Source organism: Aspergillus sydowii (assembly GCF_001890705.1).
Source record: "Aspergillus sydowii CBS 593.65 unplaced genomic scaffold ASPSYscaffold_17, whole genome shotgun sequence".
Classification (NCBI taxonomy): Eukaryota; Fungi; Ascomycota; class Eurotiomycetes; order Eurotiales; family Aspergillaceae; genus Aspergillus; species Aspergillus sydowii.
This window is the reverse complement of record NW_024467875.1, coordinates 352348-373631: the sequence shown is the minus strand read 5'-3', so window position 1 is coordinate 373631 and position 21284 is coordinate 352348. Positions and strand designations below refer to the sequence as shown.

Genomic DNA, 21284 nt, shown 5'->3' with positions numbered 1-21284 from the left:
CAGGGAGGACAAGAAAGGAGTCGTGGCCCAGGAGTGGTTGGTGGACCGCTCTCCTTGCTACAATACCGGGCCACCGTGCATTGTTGTAATTACGGCAGCATTACGTTGGTTGTATTGTGCCTGTCCCCATAGCAGTCTCACAGCATTACAAGACCTTCAAACTCCTCTTCGTTATTTGTATGACCATCAGAATGCAGACCGCCATAGATCGCCCGTTCTTGTCCACCTTCATATTCATATTCATATAGTCTGCTTCGGTTGTTGACTTTGTTTGCCGCGGTCGCTGCCCAGACATTATTACTTACTACCACTACAAGTATAGTTAGTGGCACCCACTTAGTCGACTACTTGTTTCAACTCTGCCTGAACGCTGAGATTCCCTATCGACACTTACTAAAGTACGTACAAACCCAGTCAGATCATAAGAATCATAGACGCAATAACTAGTAGTATTAGTATTCAGATCATTCGTTCCCGGATGACGGATAACCATAAAACCTAGCATATCGACGTAAACAAAAAGCCAAGATATCAAGCCGTTTCCGTTGCGGTGTTTTTACTGGCTGGTTGATTGAGATCTGGACGCTGTCGCCAACCACGCCAAGTGATGTCCAATCCGAGGACCCGTTCGATTAATTGCATCCGTGAGTTTCGAATGTCAACATCGAATTTTCTATTCCCGTCCATCCCTCCTCCCGAGCCTCCAGGATATGCCAATACGGTGTCAGGTTGTCAGACATTGAGGAATGTTACTATGTATACAAACGGAAAAATTCAAAGTCCGACTCTACCACCACTCCGGGGTGGACGCGTCGTCCGGTAAATTTGGGCGAGTGTGGCGGCCCCGCTTTCGACTTTGTTTGGCACCTCTCCGTCCCGCCATCTGTTGGTATGTCATGCCAACAGAACCCTGGAATTTAGAAACCCGACACAAAGAAACTCTACATCTTTGATGGGCAACGTATAATCGTTGCCAACAGGCGTTCATCGCTTGCAGCATCATGCGAGGGGGGAGTGTGTTGTCTGTTGCCAGGACTCGATCTCGCACTGTTCTTCTTTCATGAGGTCATGGGTTGGTAATTAAACAACAATTGGCCCAGTTTATCAAATCATCAACAAATTCCAGGTACAGGTGGGCTGCGATGGCAGTAACTAGCCAATGAAATCTACAATTGGAATGAGCACTAAGAATAAAGTGGCAAATCTATGGGGCTTAATCACGTGTGAGCCTTCGTCTGTTGATTGGAAACTCCCGTAACGTACATACAATACAGGGGCGATACCGGTAAAAACAAGTCTGTGAACGAGGGAGAGAAAAACTTTGCACGGGGCCCTGGACTGGCCGTTTCCAGGAGTTGATTATCGAGAAGTGGCGATGCAAAAGCTTGGTTGATGCTCAATGCCAAATGGACCCTATTCAATTGACTCCTTTGATTGCCGACCCATTGATCGCTGTCATCATCGAATCTCTTTTCCGATACCGTCGGGGGCGACGAATCTCGGATGCCGACCATCAACAAGAATGCGCCTCAGAAATGTTCGAATGAATCCGTCAGAAGCTCATTATTCTGTTATTAGTGTCCATGAGAATGAGATGCATGAACAGTTGAGCACAGGATCGCGACGAGATAGACTCGTCAGTCGTCACTCGGCCACTAGCACATCAAAGACTCCACTGATATCTGTTGCAATCGCAAATCGCAATCTTGGCCGTCAACTTCCAAGTTGTGTTCTTCCGTAAGCAGAGATCGGCCTGCGTCACCCTCATTAAACGAAGTCCCTTTATTGTTTGAAAATCTTGGAAGGACTCCGTTGGTTTCGTCTCGTCTACCTCATTAGTCATTACATTTCGCCTCTGATCAACCCGAATTCTCGCTTCCTGACGGCGCAGATAGGTACACGCTCGGCATCATTGACTGCTTGATGCCTTGTACACGTTGCAAACCTGTGAAATGATGATGCGAGTGCCCTGCACACATGTATCACGCATCTTTCCTTCGCTTCGACACGTTCTTGAGCGCCACTTGCGTCGACTTGAGTAGCGGCCGACGGGGCGAGAACTTTGTCCGTTTTATGTATTATTCGCGGCGCTGATCATAAAAGCACAGGTTGCAGCTAACAAGTGCCGACCTCCTACCGTGCAAAAGTCCCAAACTCTTCGAGCTGGTTCTTAGAAGACTGTTGCTGAACTGACCACAGGCTCGGAGCCTGATTCTAATCCGCAAATCCAAAATCTATACTTCGCACACTGCGTGACTGCAAGCTGTTTGACCCGCAATTTGCTACCACATTCAGGGTTCAGCTTCCCGCGCTGGTCTGACGCCTGGGCGCCGGCCGGAGAATGATTGGTCACAACAGGACGAAGCTTTTTATCTCAAATGAAACAGCACAGCGGCTTTTCGTGTTTCACCACACACCACACAACCGCGATTCGTCGCTCATACGACATCTTGAAGCCAGCAGCGCCAGTTGGCTAACGGTGCAAAGATTCCAGCGGTGAAACGAAAGCGCCGTGACTCGAGTTTATCGACAGGGACATAATATACCTGAATACCATCGTTGTGATGTTTATAGCTGACTTGGTTTAACCTTGGTCGGCATCCCCGAGGCCTCTGACCCCACGCAGACCACCATTGTCGTAGCCCTGGATCTCCGATTACCTCAAAAATACATCCAATAACCGCACGGAAAAGTGCACATGGCATTATCTTTAACTCCAGTTACTGAAAGCCGTTCTTATCTGGTTGTCGCTCGGAAACCGTACCGGAGGAGGCTGGTTTGGGCCTTTGATTCCCGAAGGCAAGGGACCGGCTTGAACCACAAATCTCCGGTGGTTTCAGGCATTTTGCATTGGAAATTCATTCTGTCCCCATCCTGGTCCTTCCAAAGTCAGTAGTACTTAGTAGCGCCAGCCACGAAGACTAACAGCCGATGGTTCGTTACCGTCTTAGATATCATACCGCGCAAAGTTGCCAAGGGTTTTTGTCCACTGAACCGGGTCCCTGCAATTGCGCTCAACCTCTTCATACTTTGCTGCAAGATACGGGTTATAATTTGCTTGCAAGCCCCGGTACTGCCTACCAGTCCAATATGACGTTTGTAGACAATCTGGTGGCTGATAAACACACGGCAAACTCCCGTACAACCCTACATAGTGACGTTAGAAGTGATAAGAAGCGGGCGGGCAATCGATGTAGCGGGTAGGTATTGCCAATATGGAATTGCTTACGGAATCTACCCTCTCACTGGATGTGCGTTCGGGGCACTCCATTGAGGTCGATTCCCCATGCCAACTCGGTACAGATATCTACCTGTATTCCTGTAATAGTTCGACTCCGCATAGTTGGAGCGGCGCGAACGATTATTGATGCGAAAACCGATTCAGTGCCTGGACATAAACACCGACGCACAACGCCAAATCAAGCTCCATTGCCAGCAATGACATTGTGCATTCATGTTGCGAGCCGAACAAACGAGGTTTTCGAGTTGGCTCCTTGGTGACACGAATACGAGATTCTCGTGACTTTCGTAAGGATGATCGCAGTGGGCCGCTAACTCGGAACCCCAGATTCTGGGAACCAAGCTCTCTCCTCCTCAGAACACTCATAAATCCGAACAACTAAACAGCGTTATATTTTTTCCAATCCATAGATTTTGAAGGGCGAAATGGCCCTCCGCCGCTCCTCCCGACTGAGCGCAGTGCTCCCGCTCAAACCAACCATCCAAGCACCGCAACCCAGCAACGGGATCACAAAAGCTCGGAGACCATCAACGAAGGAAAAGACAAAGAAGACACAAACAATCAAGAATATAACTTCACATCCCCAATCCGTTACGGAATCAGACGATGCCTCCGACAAATCCAACCCAACAACCACGGCACCTCCGCTCAACCCCCCCGTCAGCAACAACAATAGCACCACCCCCAGCACGAGTACAAACTACTGGGACAGTCCGACAACAACAGCGACAACATCGAATACAACACCAACCTCAAACACCCGCCCTCAGACCCCACCCCCTCTCAACCGCCCCGTTGAACCGCACCGAACAAATGCAACCCTCCTAACCCCCCACGGCTCCTCTCTTGTCACCTACCCACCAGGAACAGCAGACATCTCACCCTCGAAATCCGGCCTGCCACGCCCCACCGCAACAACCGGCACGCTGCTCGAGCAGGCAATCGCACACCTAATAGCCACAGACGCCCGTCTGGAACCGCTCATAAAAGCTCACCACTGCGCGCTGTTCTCGCCCGAGGGCCTGGCCGAGAAAATCGACCCATTCCGCAGCCTCGTCGGCACGATAATCGGGCAGCAGGTTTCCGGTGCAGCGGCGCGGTCGATCCGTGATAAGTTTGTGGCGCTGTTGTTTGGGCTGAATCACGCCGAGGAGACTTGGGCGGAGGATTACTTCCCTACACCGGAGGAGATTGTCAAGTGTGAGATTGCTACGTTACGGACTGCGGGGCTGTCGCAGCGCAAGGCGGAGTATATCCAAGGACTTGCGGAGAAGTTTGCGGGTGGGGAGTTGAGTGCGCGGATGTTGCTGAATGCTAGTGATGAGGAACTGTTGGAGAAGCTGACTGCGGTGAGGGGGTTGGGAAGGTGGTCTGTGGAGATGTTTGCTTGTTTTACGCTTAAGCGGACGGATGTGTTTTCGACGGGAGATTTGGGTGTTCAGTAAGTTTCTCGACTTTGCTTGGGGTTCTAGTTAAGGTTCCTGAGGGAGAGCTAACTGTGATGCAGGAGGGGATGTGCTGCTTTTTTAGGTAAAGATGTGAGTAAACTCAAGGCAAAGGGCGGTAAGTTCAAGTACATGTCGGAGAATGACATGCTAGAGCTGGCGGCCAAGTTCTCGCCGTATAGGTATGTTGATAACCCCAGATTTGGACCCATCGACGTGGTGTAAGACGTTTCTCACATTATTCAGATCCCTTTTTATGTGGTATATGTGGCGTGTAGAGGAAGTCGACGTAGGTGTCATGACTGGTTGAACGGCGAGCAAGCTGGTAGGTTTGTCATGGTCTGCAAACGTTAGGTAAAGTATAACAGTCCCAGGTTTATACTATATCAGTATAGATTTAGAGATCATTTAGTTTATATCCATGATTGGTCTTGGACAGTAGGAAGCGGTCTTCGCACAATATAATTTGAACTGGATAAGGTAGGAGAAGAAGGAGAATAAATTTGTACAGTATCAGTACAGGTGGTTTGCACGACGTAAATCCAAAGGCTCAAGCAACATTTGGCAAATACTCTACTCGACAGAGCATAAAGCCGAGAGGAACAAATCTTGTATCGTCCTATCCCGCACGTCTATATCCCAGGGGAGATTTTATAATTTCCATGGTAACATCGCAAGTAGCCATTTACCGCTTGACGACAAGGTTGTCGAGATCCTCACGTTCCTTGTTCTCCTTCTCGATCTCGCGGATGATGGGGCCCAGGTACTCGACATCCTAGCGACGCAATTAGTGTTACTGCCATTTACAACCCGACATCCTTCCAGAACTCCATTGTATCCAATATAAGTGAATTATATGGGGTACTGGCGGATTGACAAATCCCGCTCACGGGATTGGTCGATCGCTTATGCGGAGACCTGGAAAAGCTGTTGGAAGTCGGGTATGCTCAAATCGACTCACCTCGCTGGGCTTGGTGTGCTCCTCGACGGGAAGAAGGGTGTGCGAAACAGAGCACTGTGTAAAAGGAGAGTCTTAGCCAATTGCTCCTCCCACAAATGCCATATGATGAAACGAACCTGGAAAGCTCTGCGGATACGGAAGACGCGGTCGTAGGCCTCCTTAGGTGGGAGACGCTTGAGAGCAGTCTGGACGGTCATGTTCTCCTCGGGGATAAGGTCATCGAATCTAATATTCCAGTCAGTCTGATATTGCACTCGACTTGCGTTTCGGCGGCCCCGGACAAGCGGGAGCGACAATGATCGCAATTTGCACAGCGTCATAATCAACAATCATGATTGCAATTGTATCCATATTGTCGCCAGCGCCTGCCCTGGGATCGCCAAGGAGAAGAGTTGTGTACCTGAGACCGAGTTTCCTGTAGCCAGCAGCGTCGACATACCAGTTGGCAATGGGCTGCATCCAGCGCCTCAGGAAAGGGCGCTTGGCAATGTAGTTGGCGATAGAAGGGGCCGACATGGTGAATAAACCGACGGGCAGCGACGGGCGATTCCAATTGACGGTGGGAAGTGGAAGGGGGTTCGCAGGGAGTCAGTCAAGCTGAACAGAGATGGCCCGACGTTGGTGTGCAAAACGGGAGGTTCGCGGGTGAACTTTCCCAAAAACATCCGATATTGATGCCTTAACAGACCTGAGGCAGAAAGGCCACAGCCTGTTCCGGTCCGCACACGTGATCCAGACCGCACGTGATCCGGTACTTTTTGGATCATGCCTCAGGCGGCAATCCGAGCGGCTCCCGCCCGGTGAGGAGAAACCAAGGCCCAAGCAAGTGAAGAACCGAGCGGAGGTGCAGCTAAGACATTTGCACATGACTTGGCTGCTCGCTAGCTCTGACGCAAGTTGGAGTCGCGCAAGTCGCAACGTTGGAATATCGCCCACATCTCCGACTCCGATTCGACCCTTGAGTTCTCGATCCATTCTCGTCTCTCGTCATTTGACACCTGAGGCTTTGAAATTCAATCCACCACCCACGATATCCGACTTCCGAAGTGGGATTGGGGTATCGGTCGTTGTAATATCACTTCCTCTCGTTCCCTTTCTTTTTTTTTATCATCTGTCACTGCCCCGACAACTCGCCAACCCCGCGCACACATCTGTGCGCCATCTATTGCAACCTTAAAATAAAAAGCGGCTCGGCACCACCGGCTTGGTCGATAAATCCTTGGAAGTTGGACCTCTGCGCTTGGCCATCCATTTCCTTCCCCCGAGATTTCCGAACCGCACCTTACCTTCACACCACCTCACCGCGGGTTTTCAGGGCATTTTGGGTTCCGGAGCGGGCACCGATATGCTCGGTTCCGGGATCCCTAATCGGTGAAAACATCAAAACGGACTGCTGTGGAACTGCTTGAGCGCTGGCTGCAAGGATGTTTTCAGGAGAACACAACACATCAGAGGCATCCAGCAGCTCTAACGAGCAGAAGGTGGCAGTTCCCGACAGACCTCCGTCCCAGACCGTTCATATGCCCCCCGCGGTTACGTCAAGTTCGAATTCGACCCTCGTTGCCCGCGTCGAGCGCTTTGCTGCCCGTGTGCCGGACTGGTACGTCGCTCCATTTTGCGGGGCTAGTGCAGGTGTAGCTTCAGGGATTGTGACATGTCCGCTCGACGTGATCAAGACGAAGCTCCAGGCCCAGGGGGGTTTCGTGCGGCGAGGGAAGATGGTGGAGGCGAGCACGTTATACCGAGGCATGCTGGGCACTGGAAGAGTAATTTGGAGAGAAGATGGTATTCGAGGCCTTTACCAGGGCTTAGGTCCAATGCTTCTAGGTTATCTGCCTACATGGGCGGTCTACCTAGCAGTTTATGACCGATCACGAGAATTCTACTATGAGACTACTGGTGAGCGCTAATTGTCTTCCCTGGCTTTCGGGATCTTACTGACTCTTTTATCTCCAGATAATTGGTGGTTATCGAGAGGATACGCCTCTATAACAGCGGGAGCATGTTCTACCATTGCTACCAACCCCATCTGGGTAATCAAGACACGGCTCATGTCACAGAGTCTAAGGTCCACTACAGAGGGTTTTCGAGCTCCTTGGCAGTACAGCGGTACGTGGGACGCAGCCCGCAAGATGTACATGACCGAGGGGTTCCTTTCATTTTATTCTGGCTTGACACCGGCTTTGCTGGGGCTGGCGCACGTTGCTATCCAATTTCCTCTTTATGAATACCTGAAAATGGCATTTACCGGCTACAGTATTGGTGAACATCCTGATACCGGAAGTTCCCACTGGGTTGGAATCGGTTGCGCAACTTTTCTGAGTAAGATATGTGCTAGCACTGTTACATACCCGCATGAGGTGCTACGGACGAGACTTCAAACACAACAAAGGACCCAACCGTCTCCTTCACACGAGGAGATTGCATTCCGAGGAGGGTTGGGGAGCATGGATCCTGCACGAGGTGCAGGGGCGTCTTCATCCGACGGCATGCCCAACAAACCTCGTTACTCGGGGATTATCCGTACATGCCAAACGATTCTACAGGAGGAGGGGTGGCGGGCATTCTACTCGGGTATCGGAACCAATCTGTTTCGAGCTGTTCCCGCTGCCATGACCACAATGCTCACGTATGAGTATCTCCGAAAGCTCATCGGACACCTGAAACACGAGGGACAAGCGAAGCGTCGAATGGAGGAGGAACAAAACTCCCCAGGAGCGATCTAGATGATCTGATTTATGATATCCTCGTCATCCTTTGATTTATGAATTGCTGCAGCGGGCTTACATTACATAAAGAGGCCGTTGTTTTGCCTTTCCCTTGCCTTTTAGAGCTTATACCTCGCGTCTTGCAAATCGCAGTCGATACCTGAACGAGATTTGTGCTTCACCTCCGTTCATTTTCTATGTCTACGGTGTCTTTATAGAGTGATGGGGTTCTTATTCCTCAGCGTTAAACACCAAGATTCGTGTTTTATGAGCGCCGTTCTATTATCTCAGATTCCAGTGATTATGTGCCTCGACATGTACATATTATACGAGCTATTGTTACACCTATTCCCATCTCTCCAATTTATTTATGGTTTTTAAAGCACCGGCCTTGTGCACCTGCATAAGTAGCACGTATAACTGGTATAACGTCCGTAGCGGATGTGGTCATGTGACCCTTACTTCCACACAAATCCATCTGCGGAACAAAAACCTGAAACTTTTATTGGCAAGCTCGACTTCAGCAAAACAACCAAACTCGCATCACCAGGCTCGCACCCATAATTATGCGCAAGTCTCTGTCGATAAATTCGTCCGAGTTATTTTACTTGATAGAATAATAAGCGTCAACATCAATTGCAGAAGGCTTAAATTTAGCAATTGAGTGACACGGTGCCATTGCCAATTTCAACCAGCTGTGTGTATGCAATCCGTCTGCCCAGAATACTTCCGACGAGAAGGCCTTGACCTACAATGGCCCCTGCGCTTCAGCAAGATACATGAATACCCAATTGACGGAACGATAAACCGCGTCGCTACCTTTGAAGCAGACAATCGACGGCAACTCCATTCAAAGAAACTCCATATCATGACACTCTTGAGAGAGAGAAACTCCAGATAACTGAAGAAGTTCAATTCATGGGATGTTGGGATTAGGAACTCGTTACTATGTAGCGTGTTTCCGTTATCTCCGCTGTTATTTCCAGCTGTCGACGTACGGACCTTCCTTTGGAGTTGTTCCTTCCTCTTCGGCGTTCGCAATGCCAATCGTCCTCGGGGTTTCGACTGTTTGTTTCGCTACTTCCCGACAGATAAAATTACTCGAAGGCGCCGCAGAGCTGTCTCTTGTACAACATGCGAATTTTGTGCTTCGTTTTGAGCAAGAAGTGTCAGTTTCGCGGGTCGTGACGGGCTTCCCCTTACTCTTACAGCACCCGCTCTCCTTGCGCCTTGTTTCTGGGGATGCGGTGGGAAAAATATCGAAGGTTCTTTCTTTGGAGTTTCTTTCAAAGCCTGAATGTTTCTGGTGTGATCGCTCCTGCGGCCGAGCGGGTTTGCGCACCCGCTAGGCCACCGGAGCGGCGCAAGGAAGATGCGGTTCTCGAATTCGATCTCTGGCACGGGGTTCATCCGGGAACCGCATCTTCTTTTTGCTCTTCGTTGCTAACACCACCTCACTTTAGGAATACCGGGCAGGACGTTATCGCATGAGGCAAACAGAAAGGTGATTCTCGGGTCATGTAATTGGACTATGTCCCTCCGGCCACTGCTACTCGATGGATAACGTGGTGTGCCTTTTTCTTTAAGCGATAACTCTCTAGAGTTAAGAGGCTGTCATAGAAGCCGTCGCATGGTCTCAGAACACAAACATTTGCATCTAGTGCTTTGACCCCCCATCAACCTGGTGTTTCTCAGAAATGACGCCCAATATTTCTTCATACATGAAACTTTATTGGACGTGAGCATGAAAGGCGTGACGCTGTTTTCGCCGACGCTCTAGATCCATCCCGTGACGAAACCGTCACATCAGTTCGTCAGTTCGAGTCCCTTCTCTAGGTTCTCATTTCTATATGACAGGTAAGAGTTGCACCGAGAAATAACTCTCTTTAAAGCTTTCCTTGTTTCTATCCCATCCTCATAAATACCCACCCCTTCAATGCCTCGTGAATTTACCATGATGAATCTTTACATAAATGGAGATCTTGTCCGTCCAAGACGGCTGGAAATGACCATTCATACACTGAAAATTCTGATAACTATATTACGAGTTCATTTTGTTGCCTTGTTGATATCCTTCCGGTTTCCTCGCTGACTTGTTCAAAGATTCTCCTAGGTAAAAGCGACTGTAGCATTAGGTAGTGACACCCGTAGTCCATCACTATAATTACAATAAAACACAGTATACGCCAAGGAAGATCAATACAAGTACAATCTTAAGTCAAATAATATAACAACCCAAACACCATACATCCACTCCCATAAACCCGGGAAAAAAAGATCAAACGCAAAATATGTGTACAATACTGAAAAGGAGACAGAAATTCACCCCTTCCTCCCTTTCTCCTCCAAAACCCTCTTCACCCATTCATCCTGCCTCTGCCTCTTCTGCACCGAAGTCGACGACGAAGCTAGAGACCCAGACTCGCTGCCGGAGTGAGCTCCCATCCGCGCAGAATTAATCGAGTAAATGCAGTAAGAGCATAGTACGACTGCCATTGTGAATGCTGCAATGGGCGCGTTTAGGGACTTTATTGTAGTTAGTTAATCTAGCCTTGTTCTAGCTCTACTCCGTAGGAATACGGAAGCTAGAAACGGTTGGATGCCCGGGGGGCCGCGGGAAGAAAGAAGCAAGACGGAAATACTTACGCCTGTGGATCGGCCAAGGGGTTTCTTTGTCATTGTTTTTAGACTACCTTATGTGCTGTGGTGGTTATTGTGAGTTTGGCATGGATTGCGTGTTTGTTTGGAGCGCAGGACGTTGTGGTTTGATGATTTGATGTTGGTGTTCTTGCCGCGGAGGAGATTTACCGGTATTTGGCCCAAGGAGCTAACAGTGGGCAACTAGGCATAATTTCACTCAGCCATCTACACAAAGTAGGGGATTATTGATATCACACGTCCTTGTGTTACTTTAACAGGTTCATATTCAAGCAAATCTATATACATTCTACTAGTCCAATTCTAATACCCAAGGTGTAAGCGGATCTTCAGATAGCCAAAAACACATCGTCTAAAAAATTCCAGACAAAAAAAGATAGGGGAATGGTGAAAGTGAACGCCACGCCATAATGCACAGCTATAGTGGAAGATTAAAATAGTACAATGGTGCGATGTAGGTACTCAACATATTCGTGATCAGCATGGTGGACTACAATAGTCCCATGCGGCTCTTCAGTGACAGCACGGTTTCATAAACGGAGAGCTTCAGCTCAACGCGAAGAAACTTCGTCCAGGCGCAGAGAAAACGCCAGAAGTTCGATGGGCGCAACAACCCACCACTCTCACGGACGATCTCCATCTGTTCCTCGAAAACAGTGCGGGTCGCGTAGCGTGCAAGGATGAGGAAGGTTCGCACGGGGCCTTGTCGGGTATGTAGATTTTCGTCGAGGCTGCGGGCTAAAAGGTGTGTTACTTAGCTGGATTTCTGGGATATTCAGATATTGGCGCCACGAGAACTTACTGAGGTCATTTGTTTTAAGGATTAGGAGCATGATTCGGGGCACCTGGCCCAATAACTCCACCAGCTGCTGCAGCATGCCCTCGCCTAGAGCGCCAGAGATATTTTCTTTCTCCGCTTCAGTACGGGTTGAAGTGATGCTCTGTTTCGTCAGGACAGTGTAGTCTCTGCCCGTGATTGCGCTTGCGAAGAGAGGGAACTGCTCATCTGTAACGCCAGCTACCTTGCGCGAGTACTCTCGCATACGAGACTCGTCCGCTTCAATAACAGAGAGCCAAAGTTTAGCATAGTTGCGGCGCGTTTCACGAGCAATGTCACGGTACAGGCCATGGTCATAGAGGATAATGTCAAAGTTGCGATGCTTTCGGTCGGGATTCTTGCGGATGGCAATATTCCCGCCGTGGGGATCGCAGTGCAAAGGGGCATCGTCACCGAAGATCATCTCGTTGAAGATATGAGCAAGAGCCGCCGAAACCTCGTCCCGGTCGATATGGTTGGCATCTAGGAATTCCAGGTCATCAGGTCGCGCACCCGTCAAGAACTCCATCACAAGGATACGTTTCCGGGCCGAGACAACTAGAGGATGTCAGAATACGGTCATATACATATCGTAGGTGGGTGGAAGTACCTCCTGGGATTACCAAAGGAGCATCCGAGTGTTTCTTAAAGTATTCGCTCGCTCTGTTAGCATTTTCCGCTTCCATACGGAAGTCCAACTCCTGCGGCAGCGACAGATCCATTTCTTTTGAAAGCCATTCCAAGTCATACTCCGGGAAGAACTTCTTCAACGTCGAGAACGTCATTCTTGTCAGAGCCAGGTCAAGTGGTGCCCATTCCGCCAACGCTGGATGTTGCACCTTAACCGCAACCTTCTGGCCAGTTTCCTTCAAAGTCCCAATATGCACTTGCGCTAGCGACGCAGCACCAATCGGGGTGGGTTCAAATGTTTCAAAAAGCTCATCGATCCGTTTCCCAGTATCCGCAACAAACATTTCCTCGATCGACTCGATTGATGAAACGGGGCACTTGTCCTGAAGTGGGACGAAGGTCGTCGTCCACTCCAGCGGAAGCAGGTAGCCCATGCTACTCAAATGTTGTCCCAGTTTGATGAAGATCGATCCGTTCTTTTCCAGCACACGCAGTGTCCGCTCAGCACAACGCTTGTGGCAGGCGCGAATCACCTCGCTTCGTTCTTCGGGCGTCGCGGTCTCTTGCTTGAGAGTTACTCGGTAACTAAAGTACAATAAAATGCGTCAGAATATTTTTACATATCAGATGAACAAGCACAACCGACTTACTCATTGATACAGACTGCCAGCGTGCCAACGACTCTCCCCGAGCGCTCAGCGGCGCGGTAGAAGTGTCGAGCATCTCCGGAAAATGTAACAGCCCCAACAGTGATGACTCCTCCAATGATTCCATACTTAATCCATTTCTTTCCGGACTGGTCAGCACCAGACTGCTTCTTCTTCCCCTGACCGCTAGCTGTCTCTTGCGATCCAGATAAACGGAATGTCTTCGTAGAAAAGGGCGCTCGAGAGTCGCGCGGCAAGAAATTCGAGGCATTCGATCGAGACAATCCAGGAGTCCATGCACTGGGTAATGCGCGTGTATCCTGGCGCGCAAGCCCCTTGAGGGCAGAACCTGAGGTATATCGGACGACGGGCGCCGGGTCAAAACCGAGAGCCCGTAGTGGGGTGCGGAGTGCCACCCTCATACCGGACACAAACAATGCCGTGTAGAGCACGACCACAAACCAAATATAAAAGAGAGCCAGGCGATGTCTTTCATCCGTACCACCCTAGGGCCATTGGGCGACTGACGGAGGCGGAGTGAGGTCACAAGAGAAGGAGAGAAGGAAGTTGCAAGGCCGATGGCGGAAGAGACAAAAAATTGTCGCGTGGCCGTTGCGGCGCAGATCGTGGCATTTTCGTCTCGCAGGCCCGGAACTCGCCGCGCCCGAAGTCGCGCGCCACTGTTCTTCACATGTGGGATCTACGTTTTTACGTGGACTGGTTACCCTGGTACGTAGTTGTGTCCACTGATATGTGATGTGACGGCGTTCCCTGCAAGTGATACGGAGTATGAAAGTGACTGCTACTATCTACATGCACCACTGCCTAGGTGCCCCATATTCCTCACTCTACCAGCCAGGGAACCAACCAACTGCTGAATTGTAACCCAAGGAAAACATGGACAGAGAAAGGAAGAGACAAAAAAAAAGAAGAAAACGCCTCCAAATGCACCTGTAGGATGCAAGGACTCGTAGTTGCCCAACATAAAGGAGCACCGCCACTGATGAGTCTCGTTCAACAAAGGGAAATATAGTAATGAATAGACAAGTTGATTTTAGACAACCTTATTATGTTATGGTGCCCGCTCCGTCTCTTGCTGTGTCAACCGCCGCCGCCGTGGAAGAATTGAGGGCCGACGAGATATGGAATTCGGCGGTCGATTATCGTCGTCAGTTAACAGTTCGACGTGCGAGAGTCTATTGGCCACTCCGCGAGGTATCCTGTTTCTTGAAGCGCCAGAACCTCCGTTGACGCCCCCGGCAATACTCGGGGATGGCCCATCTCTGCTCCCAGGGCGGAGTGCCAGTGCAGAGCCACTGAGTGCTGTGCGCGGGCGCCGTTGTGTTTCTCGACCATCGAAATATCCCTTCGACTGGTTCTGTCTGCTTATTTGGGGAGTAACAGGCGCAGACTGGTTGGCAAGAAGGCCAGGAGGTGTTGCAGCGGTGCTTCCCCTTCTAGCATTTGGTTTGAGCTTGCCTAGACCATACGAGTCGCTTTTCTCATTGGACTGAACAAGCTTTCCTGCCATATCGCGGACAAGAATTGCAGAATCATGCTCGAGTTCTCGAATCGCATCCAAGAGCCCGTACCCTTCGAGTAATCCACTCTGTTCCTCACTCGAGTCACAAATGCTGGATATAATGCGCAGAAGATTCAAACGAACCGCAGCCTTGTGATGGTGCAGCTTCTGTCCTATTCTGCTAAAAAGATCTGGGCGCGCCAGAGTCGACGCAATGGGAGGGCTGAGCCGGAGAAGTTTTTGAAGAGGCTCAAGGATGTTCTCAAACGCGTTCGCTTTCGATAAGGTCAGGCATCTTATAATTGCATCAGTGAACGAAGGCTGGTCGTAGCGATGCTCTAATAGATGCTCTTCAACCTTGGCCGTCTCCTCTTGAAGCCTGTTGCAATACAATTAGTTTGCAACACTCTACGTGGTAGAAAGAAACCACATACCATATAAATATAGCATCCAATGCGGTCACCTGCCAATAGGGATCTGATAGTAATGAGATGTAAAACGCAAGACCCTTGTTCCGCCATAGCTCCCGACGACCGACCTTCCCAGAATGAGCCATATCGCACAGGATAGGCAACGCGAATTCCTTGAGTGGCCTTTCGGTTTTCACGATTTTCTGGAGCAAAGGCACAATGCCGTTCAGAGCGGCATCTTCTTGTCGTGACTTATTGAGGCGACACATGTTATAAATCGTATTTAGAATCTGGTTGGAAACCTCCCGGAAATGTGGGCGTTTCATAGTTGATCGTAAGAGGTCGGTCAACACGTCAATCGCGTTCGAGTTCTGGAGGGAGTCGAGTACAGTCGATAGCATAGATAGGTTTTTGATGAACTTAAGCATAGTTATCTGGTGAGCAGGCGTCATGCGCTTCAACTCCTTCAATACCCCTAGTGTCATGGTCAGTGAAAGAAGGCAAATCCAAGCTCCTGAGAAGACTTACTATGTAGCACTGTGCGCTCGGATACCATCTCCTTGACGTGGTTCTCGGCCTGCGAGAAAATGAAGAAGATATTTGCAATACGTCCCTCCACGATTTCAGCCAGTTCGCCCTCTTCATCTAGTACTCGGCTCAAAACAAGAGACAAAGGATCCAAAACAGCACTGCGAGACAAAATCCTACAGAAGTCGTTCTTCGGAGTGGAACCCTGCTTATTGTCAACCATGAGCCTTATTAGGGGAAAGAGCATCGGAATAACGCACCTGTAATTCAAAGACACTCCAGATACCATTGACCCCAACCAAAACGAGGTCCCGTTCATCCTCATAGTCATCCTCCAAAAACTCAACCAAAACGTTCAAACCTCCTGCACTGACAAACATCTGGAGAGTTAGAGTAGATGTTTGATACATCTGCTGAACAAACGCTGCCGCTTCAAGCCGTATTTCTGTAGGATACTTTTTCGCCGCGAACTCGTTAATAATGGGAATGCCTCCGACAAAGCAGAGATTTTCCTGTATCTCGTAGTCATCAAAGATAATCGCATTCACGATTTTCAGTAGACATAAGGTGATATCGCGCCTACGGCATAAGTCAAGGATTTCCAATATCGGCAGCATGCCATGAGCGCTAATTATGATGTTTTTCGTTTCTGGAAAATCGCAGAAGACGGCCAAGAGTTGCTCGGATATTTCTCCCAGCACTTCTTCATCCTGTGACGTTTTCAAAGAGCCAACCAGCCCTTCTACTTGGCTTCGCAGCCGAGCATGTTTGTCCCGTGCGATATTGGCCTCGAGATCCGTTTCGTCAAGCCCTTCTTCGAGCTGCGCAAAAGGGTCATCCTCATCATCTTGGTCGCCTAGCCAAGAGTTGTTATTTGATAGCTTCGAGTTTAGCATCAGAGTGCTCTTATTTGAGCTGTCATTGCTTTCAGTTCTGTCCAGCGTGACCCCATCCACGCCTAGAATATCAGAGAAGTCCTCGTCGTTCTCGTTCTCGGCAAACTGCTGAATTTCGACAGCACCACGGTATCGCTTTACGGAAATTTGTCTCCCAAGTTGAGGTTGATCTTCTTGGTCTGATGAGCCTTGATACCGGACAACTTCTCTGGACCTTGTTGGCTCCGGCGAGTCTGTATTATCATCACTCTCCTGGAGGGTGTTAGTTGTTTGATCACATGCCCTGTATGCGCCTGCGGTGTACTCACTTGAAACGCACTTATCTTGCGGTCAAGGACGTCTTCGTTATCTATAATGATATCCGAATAATCCTCAACCGAGTTCTCCTTGTAAAACCCCGGCGGACGCTGTTGCCGAATAGGAGATGACGAATTCTGAATCATTTGCCCACCGTGACTTGGATTTATGGAGGTATTCAAAGGTGGGCCACGCCTCATCTGTGGGCCCTGTGGCGTTCCCGTGCCTGTCTGTTGTGAGGGGGAGGGTCGAATTGTTTTGAGGGGATCCGGTTCTCCGGCCTGCAGAGATCTCCCAAAGGGGTCGTCGAACTCCTCAAAGCTGTCATCAGACTTTAAGACCGTGCCATCCAGTGATGCGAATGCCTTAAGTTTCTCGGAGGAAAGCATTCCTCCGAAGTTGTCATGTGGCCGAAGGTGAGGTAACTGCAAGGCACTTGGAGAAATAGCAGTAGCAAAATCATCATCCCAATTGTCTTCTTCTGTAGAGTTAGGCGACCTGAATCTATCCGCGACGTGTCTCGATACTGGACTTGGAAGCGTGTCTTTGGTTGGGGTGTACCGAGTGTCGAGCCGTAAAGATGGTGGGTTTTGGCTATCACTTCTGGGCACTCTCCTTGAAGCAGCTGGTTCAGGAGAACGCAGGGCTTCGTTCCATTCTTGTACGCTTTTCACAGCTTCTTCATACTCAGTTGACTTTTTAGGAACTACCGAGTCGGATCTTCGAGCGTTGACGATCCATGGGTGTTTGAGGAGTTTTCGCGCGGACACGCGGAGGTTGGGATCTTTCTGGAAACACTGCATCAAGAAGTCTTTTACAGCCTAGAACAATATTAGTAAACGAATCACCGGCCGTAGAAGGTAGCAAACTCACTGGAGAGGCGCCTTGCGGAAGAGGAGGATGGTCGTCATTGACGATGCGAAAAAGAGCCGGCATAGGTTGAAGGTTATAATATGGAGGTTTTCCTTCAAGCAACTCAATGACGGTACACCCTAGACTCCATATATCTGAAGCAGTCGTGGCGCCTGATAGCTCAATTACCTCGGGAGCCATCCAATACGGAGTGCCGACAACACTGGATTCGCTTAGTCCGGTCGTTCGACTAGCCACGCCGAAATCCGCGAGCTTAACAAGACCCTCCTTTGTCGTGAGGATATTTGCCCCTTTGATGTCTCTGTGGATAACACCTTGTTCATGGAGATAAAGAAGGCCGTGTAGGACCTGGGACATATACACTCCGACCAGGGTCTCCGGGAAACGCCCGAAATTTTTGGCAATAGAATGTAGAGAGCCGTTTTCGCAGTACCTGATCCGTTAGTAATTAGGTCTTTCTCTTTCTCGAGAGGGTTTACGCGTACTCAAGAATGATGTTGAGGGTCTCGACCGATTTTACAAAGCCATGGTACTTCACAATATTTGGGTGCTGTTGTCCATCGAGTCAGTGGATGTTGCAAGTATAGATAATCCCACCTTAAGGTATATTGTCTCATACGTCCAAGTTCTTTAGGAGATCGATCTCCAACTACATCGCACACGGTTAGTAAGTAACGTGCGCAACCACAGAAGACATCGTACCATAATAACCCGCAATTCACTTTTTGGCAAATCCACGAGCTTGATTTGTTTCACAGCAACGGTTTCCCCAGTATTCCAGTTAAGTGCCCTGTATACCGACCCGAACGCACCACGACCCAAGCAGTCACCCAGTTGCTTCGGAAATCACCGTCAGTTTCGATACCCAGGGCGACAGACACAGGGGGGCCGAGCATACATAATCCTTGAGCTCTGCAACATCTTTCGCCGAAGTCTTTCCCATCCTGTCGTCCTTTGGCTTCTCATCTCTTTTCGAAGGGCTGGAGCCGAGTCTCGTGAGGCGTCCTTTAGCGGGCGTGCCAGGCATTCTACAGGCCGGGACGTGCCCCTCATGCCCCTCGTTAGACCGCGACACCATGGCCGGTCAAGGTCAAAATGAATATTCCTCCACGGAGCTCGGTTCAATCAAAGATATCGACTTGGCTTGTACAATCTCGAGCACGGGGCGAAGGAAGGAGGAAAAGGCAGGCGCCGGGGAATCGATCGGATCGCTCATATCAGCGCGCTCGCTGGGTAGCGGGGGTGGGATTGTTAGTGATACTCAAGAACTGGAAGGCAAGTAGAAAGAATGCAGAGAAAGAATACACATATACAATGTAGGCGACTCAATAATTAAATTCGTGGGGAGGGGGGATAAAAAAGACATACCGGAGGAATCCTTGTTCTTGCAATCACGAAGCCGCGCTGAGAAAACGCGACAGACCACATGGGATCCTGTCTTTTTTTATCTCAGTCAGAGCCACGGATTGTCAGCAGATCCTCAGGGACAGGGATGAAAATTACCGGTAAACAGATAGTCGCACTCCCTAGTGTTGTTCCTTTGGAGCTGAACCTTGGGAACAATTAACTAGCGGATGTTTTGAACTCTCCCTTCTCCAGTCTCCACAGGCCGCCACTGTTTGAAGCATGACGCACTGGCCGGCTGCTTGTGTATCTCCAATCAGCCTTACCGGTTTCACAATATTTTAGGGACTTAAAGCAGCGGGCTAAAATAGTCTAGAACATGGATTGGAGAATTTACTTGGAGGCCATATACTAATGAGTGGCTTGGGGCGACGGCGCTCCCGCTAAAAACATATACAATTCGTCTATGATTGAATACAATACTAAAAATACATTTAGACACACTGGTCGGGTTTTGCGCAATCGGCCTTTGCTTTCCTGAAGCTTTCGAGATCAAGATATTGAAGAGCAATGTCGTAATCATGAATTTTTCGCCTCCCTGAGAAGACGCAAAACGTCGGATGCGAGATAAAGACTCCCTGCAATAACTAGAGGGCCGCCGTCCTCCCTGCTACACGCCCATTCGAGCGCGCCAAGGGTGTCTTGGTTGAACGACTGTACCTCCCCGATACTTTGGACATCCCGAACACATGAGGACAGCTCCTCAGGGTTGGCAGCCTTGACCCAAGGCATCCCATCAACAGGTCCAAAGGTTGTCGTCGCAACATCATCGCCGGGCTTGATAATTGAATGGAATAATGGGCGAATATCCTTCCCATGTGAGGCCGCAATAACCCAAGTGACCTTCTTTCCCAGGGAGCGCAGTTTGCGATCGACGTACTCTCCAAGAACTTCAGCTGACTGAGCGTTGTGTGCACCATCCAACAGTACAGGTTCTTTGCGTGCAGTTAACGGCTGTAGAGAAAGTTTCTGTAAGCGACCTGGCCATTCGACGGAAGTGAGTCGCGGGATTAGGGTGTCGGCATTAAGCTCCGGGCGGATCTGAGGGAGAAGTGCTTTCAACGAAGCGGCTGCACACGACATGTTCGCCTTTTGATGAGTCTGGAGGTCATGCTGCTGAAACAATTTACCAAGGGAAGGTAACTGGTCATCTGGGGCATCCGGATGAACGATAGCGGCATTCAGACCAAGCTCCCCGATGCGGTCTTTGATGGCCCCTATTGCCTCCGAACAGTTGGTACCATCGACCACACAACTGACACCGGGCTTCAGTATTCCAGCCTTCTCTCGCGCAATCTCTTCGATGGTGTTCCCTAGAAAAGCCTGGTGGTCGAGGCCAATTTTGGCAATAACCGACACCAAGACGTTGTTCAGAATATTTGTGGAATCCAAGCGGCCGCCCATGCCAACCTCGACAACTCCGACCTCGACCTGCTCATGGTTGAAAATCTCGAACGCCGTTGCCGTTAATAGCTCGAACTCGCTCGCACCAATGCCTAGCGTTTGGTCCCGTAGCTTTACTCTAGCCTCGATCTGACGGAAGAGAGACTCCTGAACAACTCGTTCGTTGATGGTGATGCAATCCCAGCGATCAATCAAGTGTGGGGAGGTAAATCGGCCACATCGAATACCCCCAGAGTTTAAGAGATGCGACAGGTATGCGCTGATCGAGCCTTTGCCATTCGTCCCCGCGATGTGAATGGCCTTCCATGACAGCGGGGTCTGTTGGAGGAGGCTGGATATCCGGCTGAGACCGAGCTCAATCATTCCTCCGGATGTGCAAGTTCAATGAGAACTGAAAATCAACCTTCATGATCGAGCTGATATGAAGAGCAGGTTGAAATTGCCGGGCCGCTGGTCGGTTCCCTCATTATTTTCCCGCGGAAAGTCCAAGTTCGACTCGGAATGCTTATCGGTGTACCGTAAGCGATAAGAGATCTTGCCTGAGGTGTCGGTTTTGGAGAAAGGTGCGGCGTGTACAAACGTATGAGAGTGAACCCAAATCACATGGTGACATACGCCGTTCGGTATGATGTCTGGAGCACCTTCCTAGACGGTTAAACGGTTCCGGGAACTGGAGGAATGGTAAAAGTCCAGTCTGCTTGGCGGCATTGGAGGCGCCGAAATGCCGCTTAGGAGACTCTGCCCGCATCGGCTGGTTGCGCCACACCCCAGCCTCGTCCGAGCGCGACCACAGTCTCGCGCTTCCCCCTTCAGCCTCTTCGCCTCCGCTTTTTACCTTTAACA

The 21284-nt window shown here is 49.8% G+C and overlaps 7 protein-coding genes across 7 annotated transcripts; 2 read left to right on the top strand and 5 right to left on the bottom strand.

Moving 5' to 3' along the window:
• Positions 1–3954: 3954 nt before the first annotated feature.
• On the top strand, positions 3955–4987 carry alkA (DNA-3-methyladenine glycosylase II; the record flags this gene model as incomplete). The annotated part of the gene is made up of 3 exons (XM_040840434.1): positions 3955–4682; positions 4749–4868; positions 4933–4987. Coding segments are annotated over 3 exons (903 nt in total), but the record flags the coding sequence as incomplete, so codon positions are not given.
• Positions 4988–5371: 384 nt separating this feature from the next.
• ASPSYDRAFT_212922 (ubiquinol--cytochrome-c reductase subunit 7) lies at positions 5372–6363 on the bottom strand (the record flags this gene model as incomplete). Its single annotated transcript, XM_040844056.1, has 4 exons — positions 6048–6363; positions 5764–5872; positions 5648–5701; positions 5372–5461 (listed from the first exon to the last, which is right to left on the bottom strand). The coding sequence occupies exons 1-4, from the start codon at positions 6161–6163 to the stop codon at positions 5372–5374; spliced, it is 369 nt and encodes a 122-aa protein (XP_040696935.1). The 5' UTR covers positions 6164–6363.
• Positions 6364–7071: 708 nt separating this feature from the next.
• Positions 7072–8373, top strand: ASPSYDRAFT_163398 (putative mitochondrial carrier protein; the record flags this gene model as incomplete). Its single annotated transcript, XM_040843161.1, has 2 exons — positions 7072–7546; positions 7604–8373. 2 exons carry the CDS (start codon positions 7072–7074, stop codon positions 8371–8373), a joined length of 1245 nt encoding a protein of 414 aa, XP_040696934.1.
• Positions 8374–10418: 2045 nt separating this feature from the next.
• ASPSYDRAFT_51233 (uncharacterized protein) lies at positions 10419–11125 on the bottom strand. The gene is made up of 2 exons (XM_040848255.1): positions 11002–11125; positions 10419–10881 (listed from the first exon to the last, which is right to left on the bottom strand). The coding sequence occupies exons 1-2, from the start codon at positions 11032–11034 to the stop codon at positions 10678–10680; spliced, it is 237 nt and encodes a 78-aa protein (XP_040696933.1). The 5' UTR covers positions 11035–11125; the 3' UTR covers positions 10419–10677.
• Positions 11126–11253: 128 nt separating this feature from the next.
• ASPSYDRAFT_51232 (ABC1 kinase family protein) lies at positions 11254–13674 on the bottom strand. The gene is made up of 4 exons (XM_040848254.1): positions 13111–13674; positions 12441–13045; positions 11816–12388; positions 11254–11751 (listed from the first exon to the last, which is right to left on the bottom strand). The coding sequence occupies exons 1-4, from the start codon at positions 13527–13529 to the stop codon at positions 11504–11506; spliced, it is 1845 nt and encodes a 614-aa protein (XP_040696932.1). The 5' UTR covers positions 13530–13674; the 3' UTR covers positions 11254–11503.
• A 505-nt stretch (positions 13675–14179) lies between these two features.
• Positions 14180–18711, bottom strand: ASPSYDRAFT_163267 (serine/threonine-protein kinase; the record flags this gene model as incomplete). Its single annotated transcript, XM_040843148.1, has 10 exons — positions 14180–15008; positions 15064–15514; positions 15568–15775; positions 15828–16715; positions 16772–17581; positions 17634–18066; positions 18119–18183; positions 18253–18282; positions 18336–18470; positions 18532–18711. The coding sequence occupies 10 exons, from the start codon at positions 18709–18711 to the stop codon at positions 14180–14182; spliced, it is 4029 nt and encodes a 1342-aa protein (XP_040696931.1).
• Positions 18712–19354: 643 nt separating this feature from the next.
• ASPSYDRAFT_51228 (dihydrofolate synthase) lies at positions 19355–21159 on the bottom strand. The gene has a single exon (XM_040848253.1). The coding sequence runs from the start codon at positions 20802–20804 to the stop codon at positions 19557–19559; it is 1248 nt and encodes a 415-aa protein (XP_040696930.1). The 5' UTR covers positions 20805–21159; the 3' UTR covers positions 19355–19556.
• Between the last annotated feature and the right edge of the window lie 125 nt (positions 21160–21284).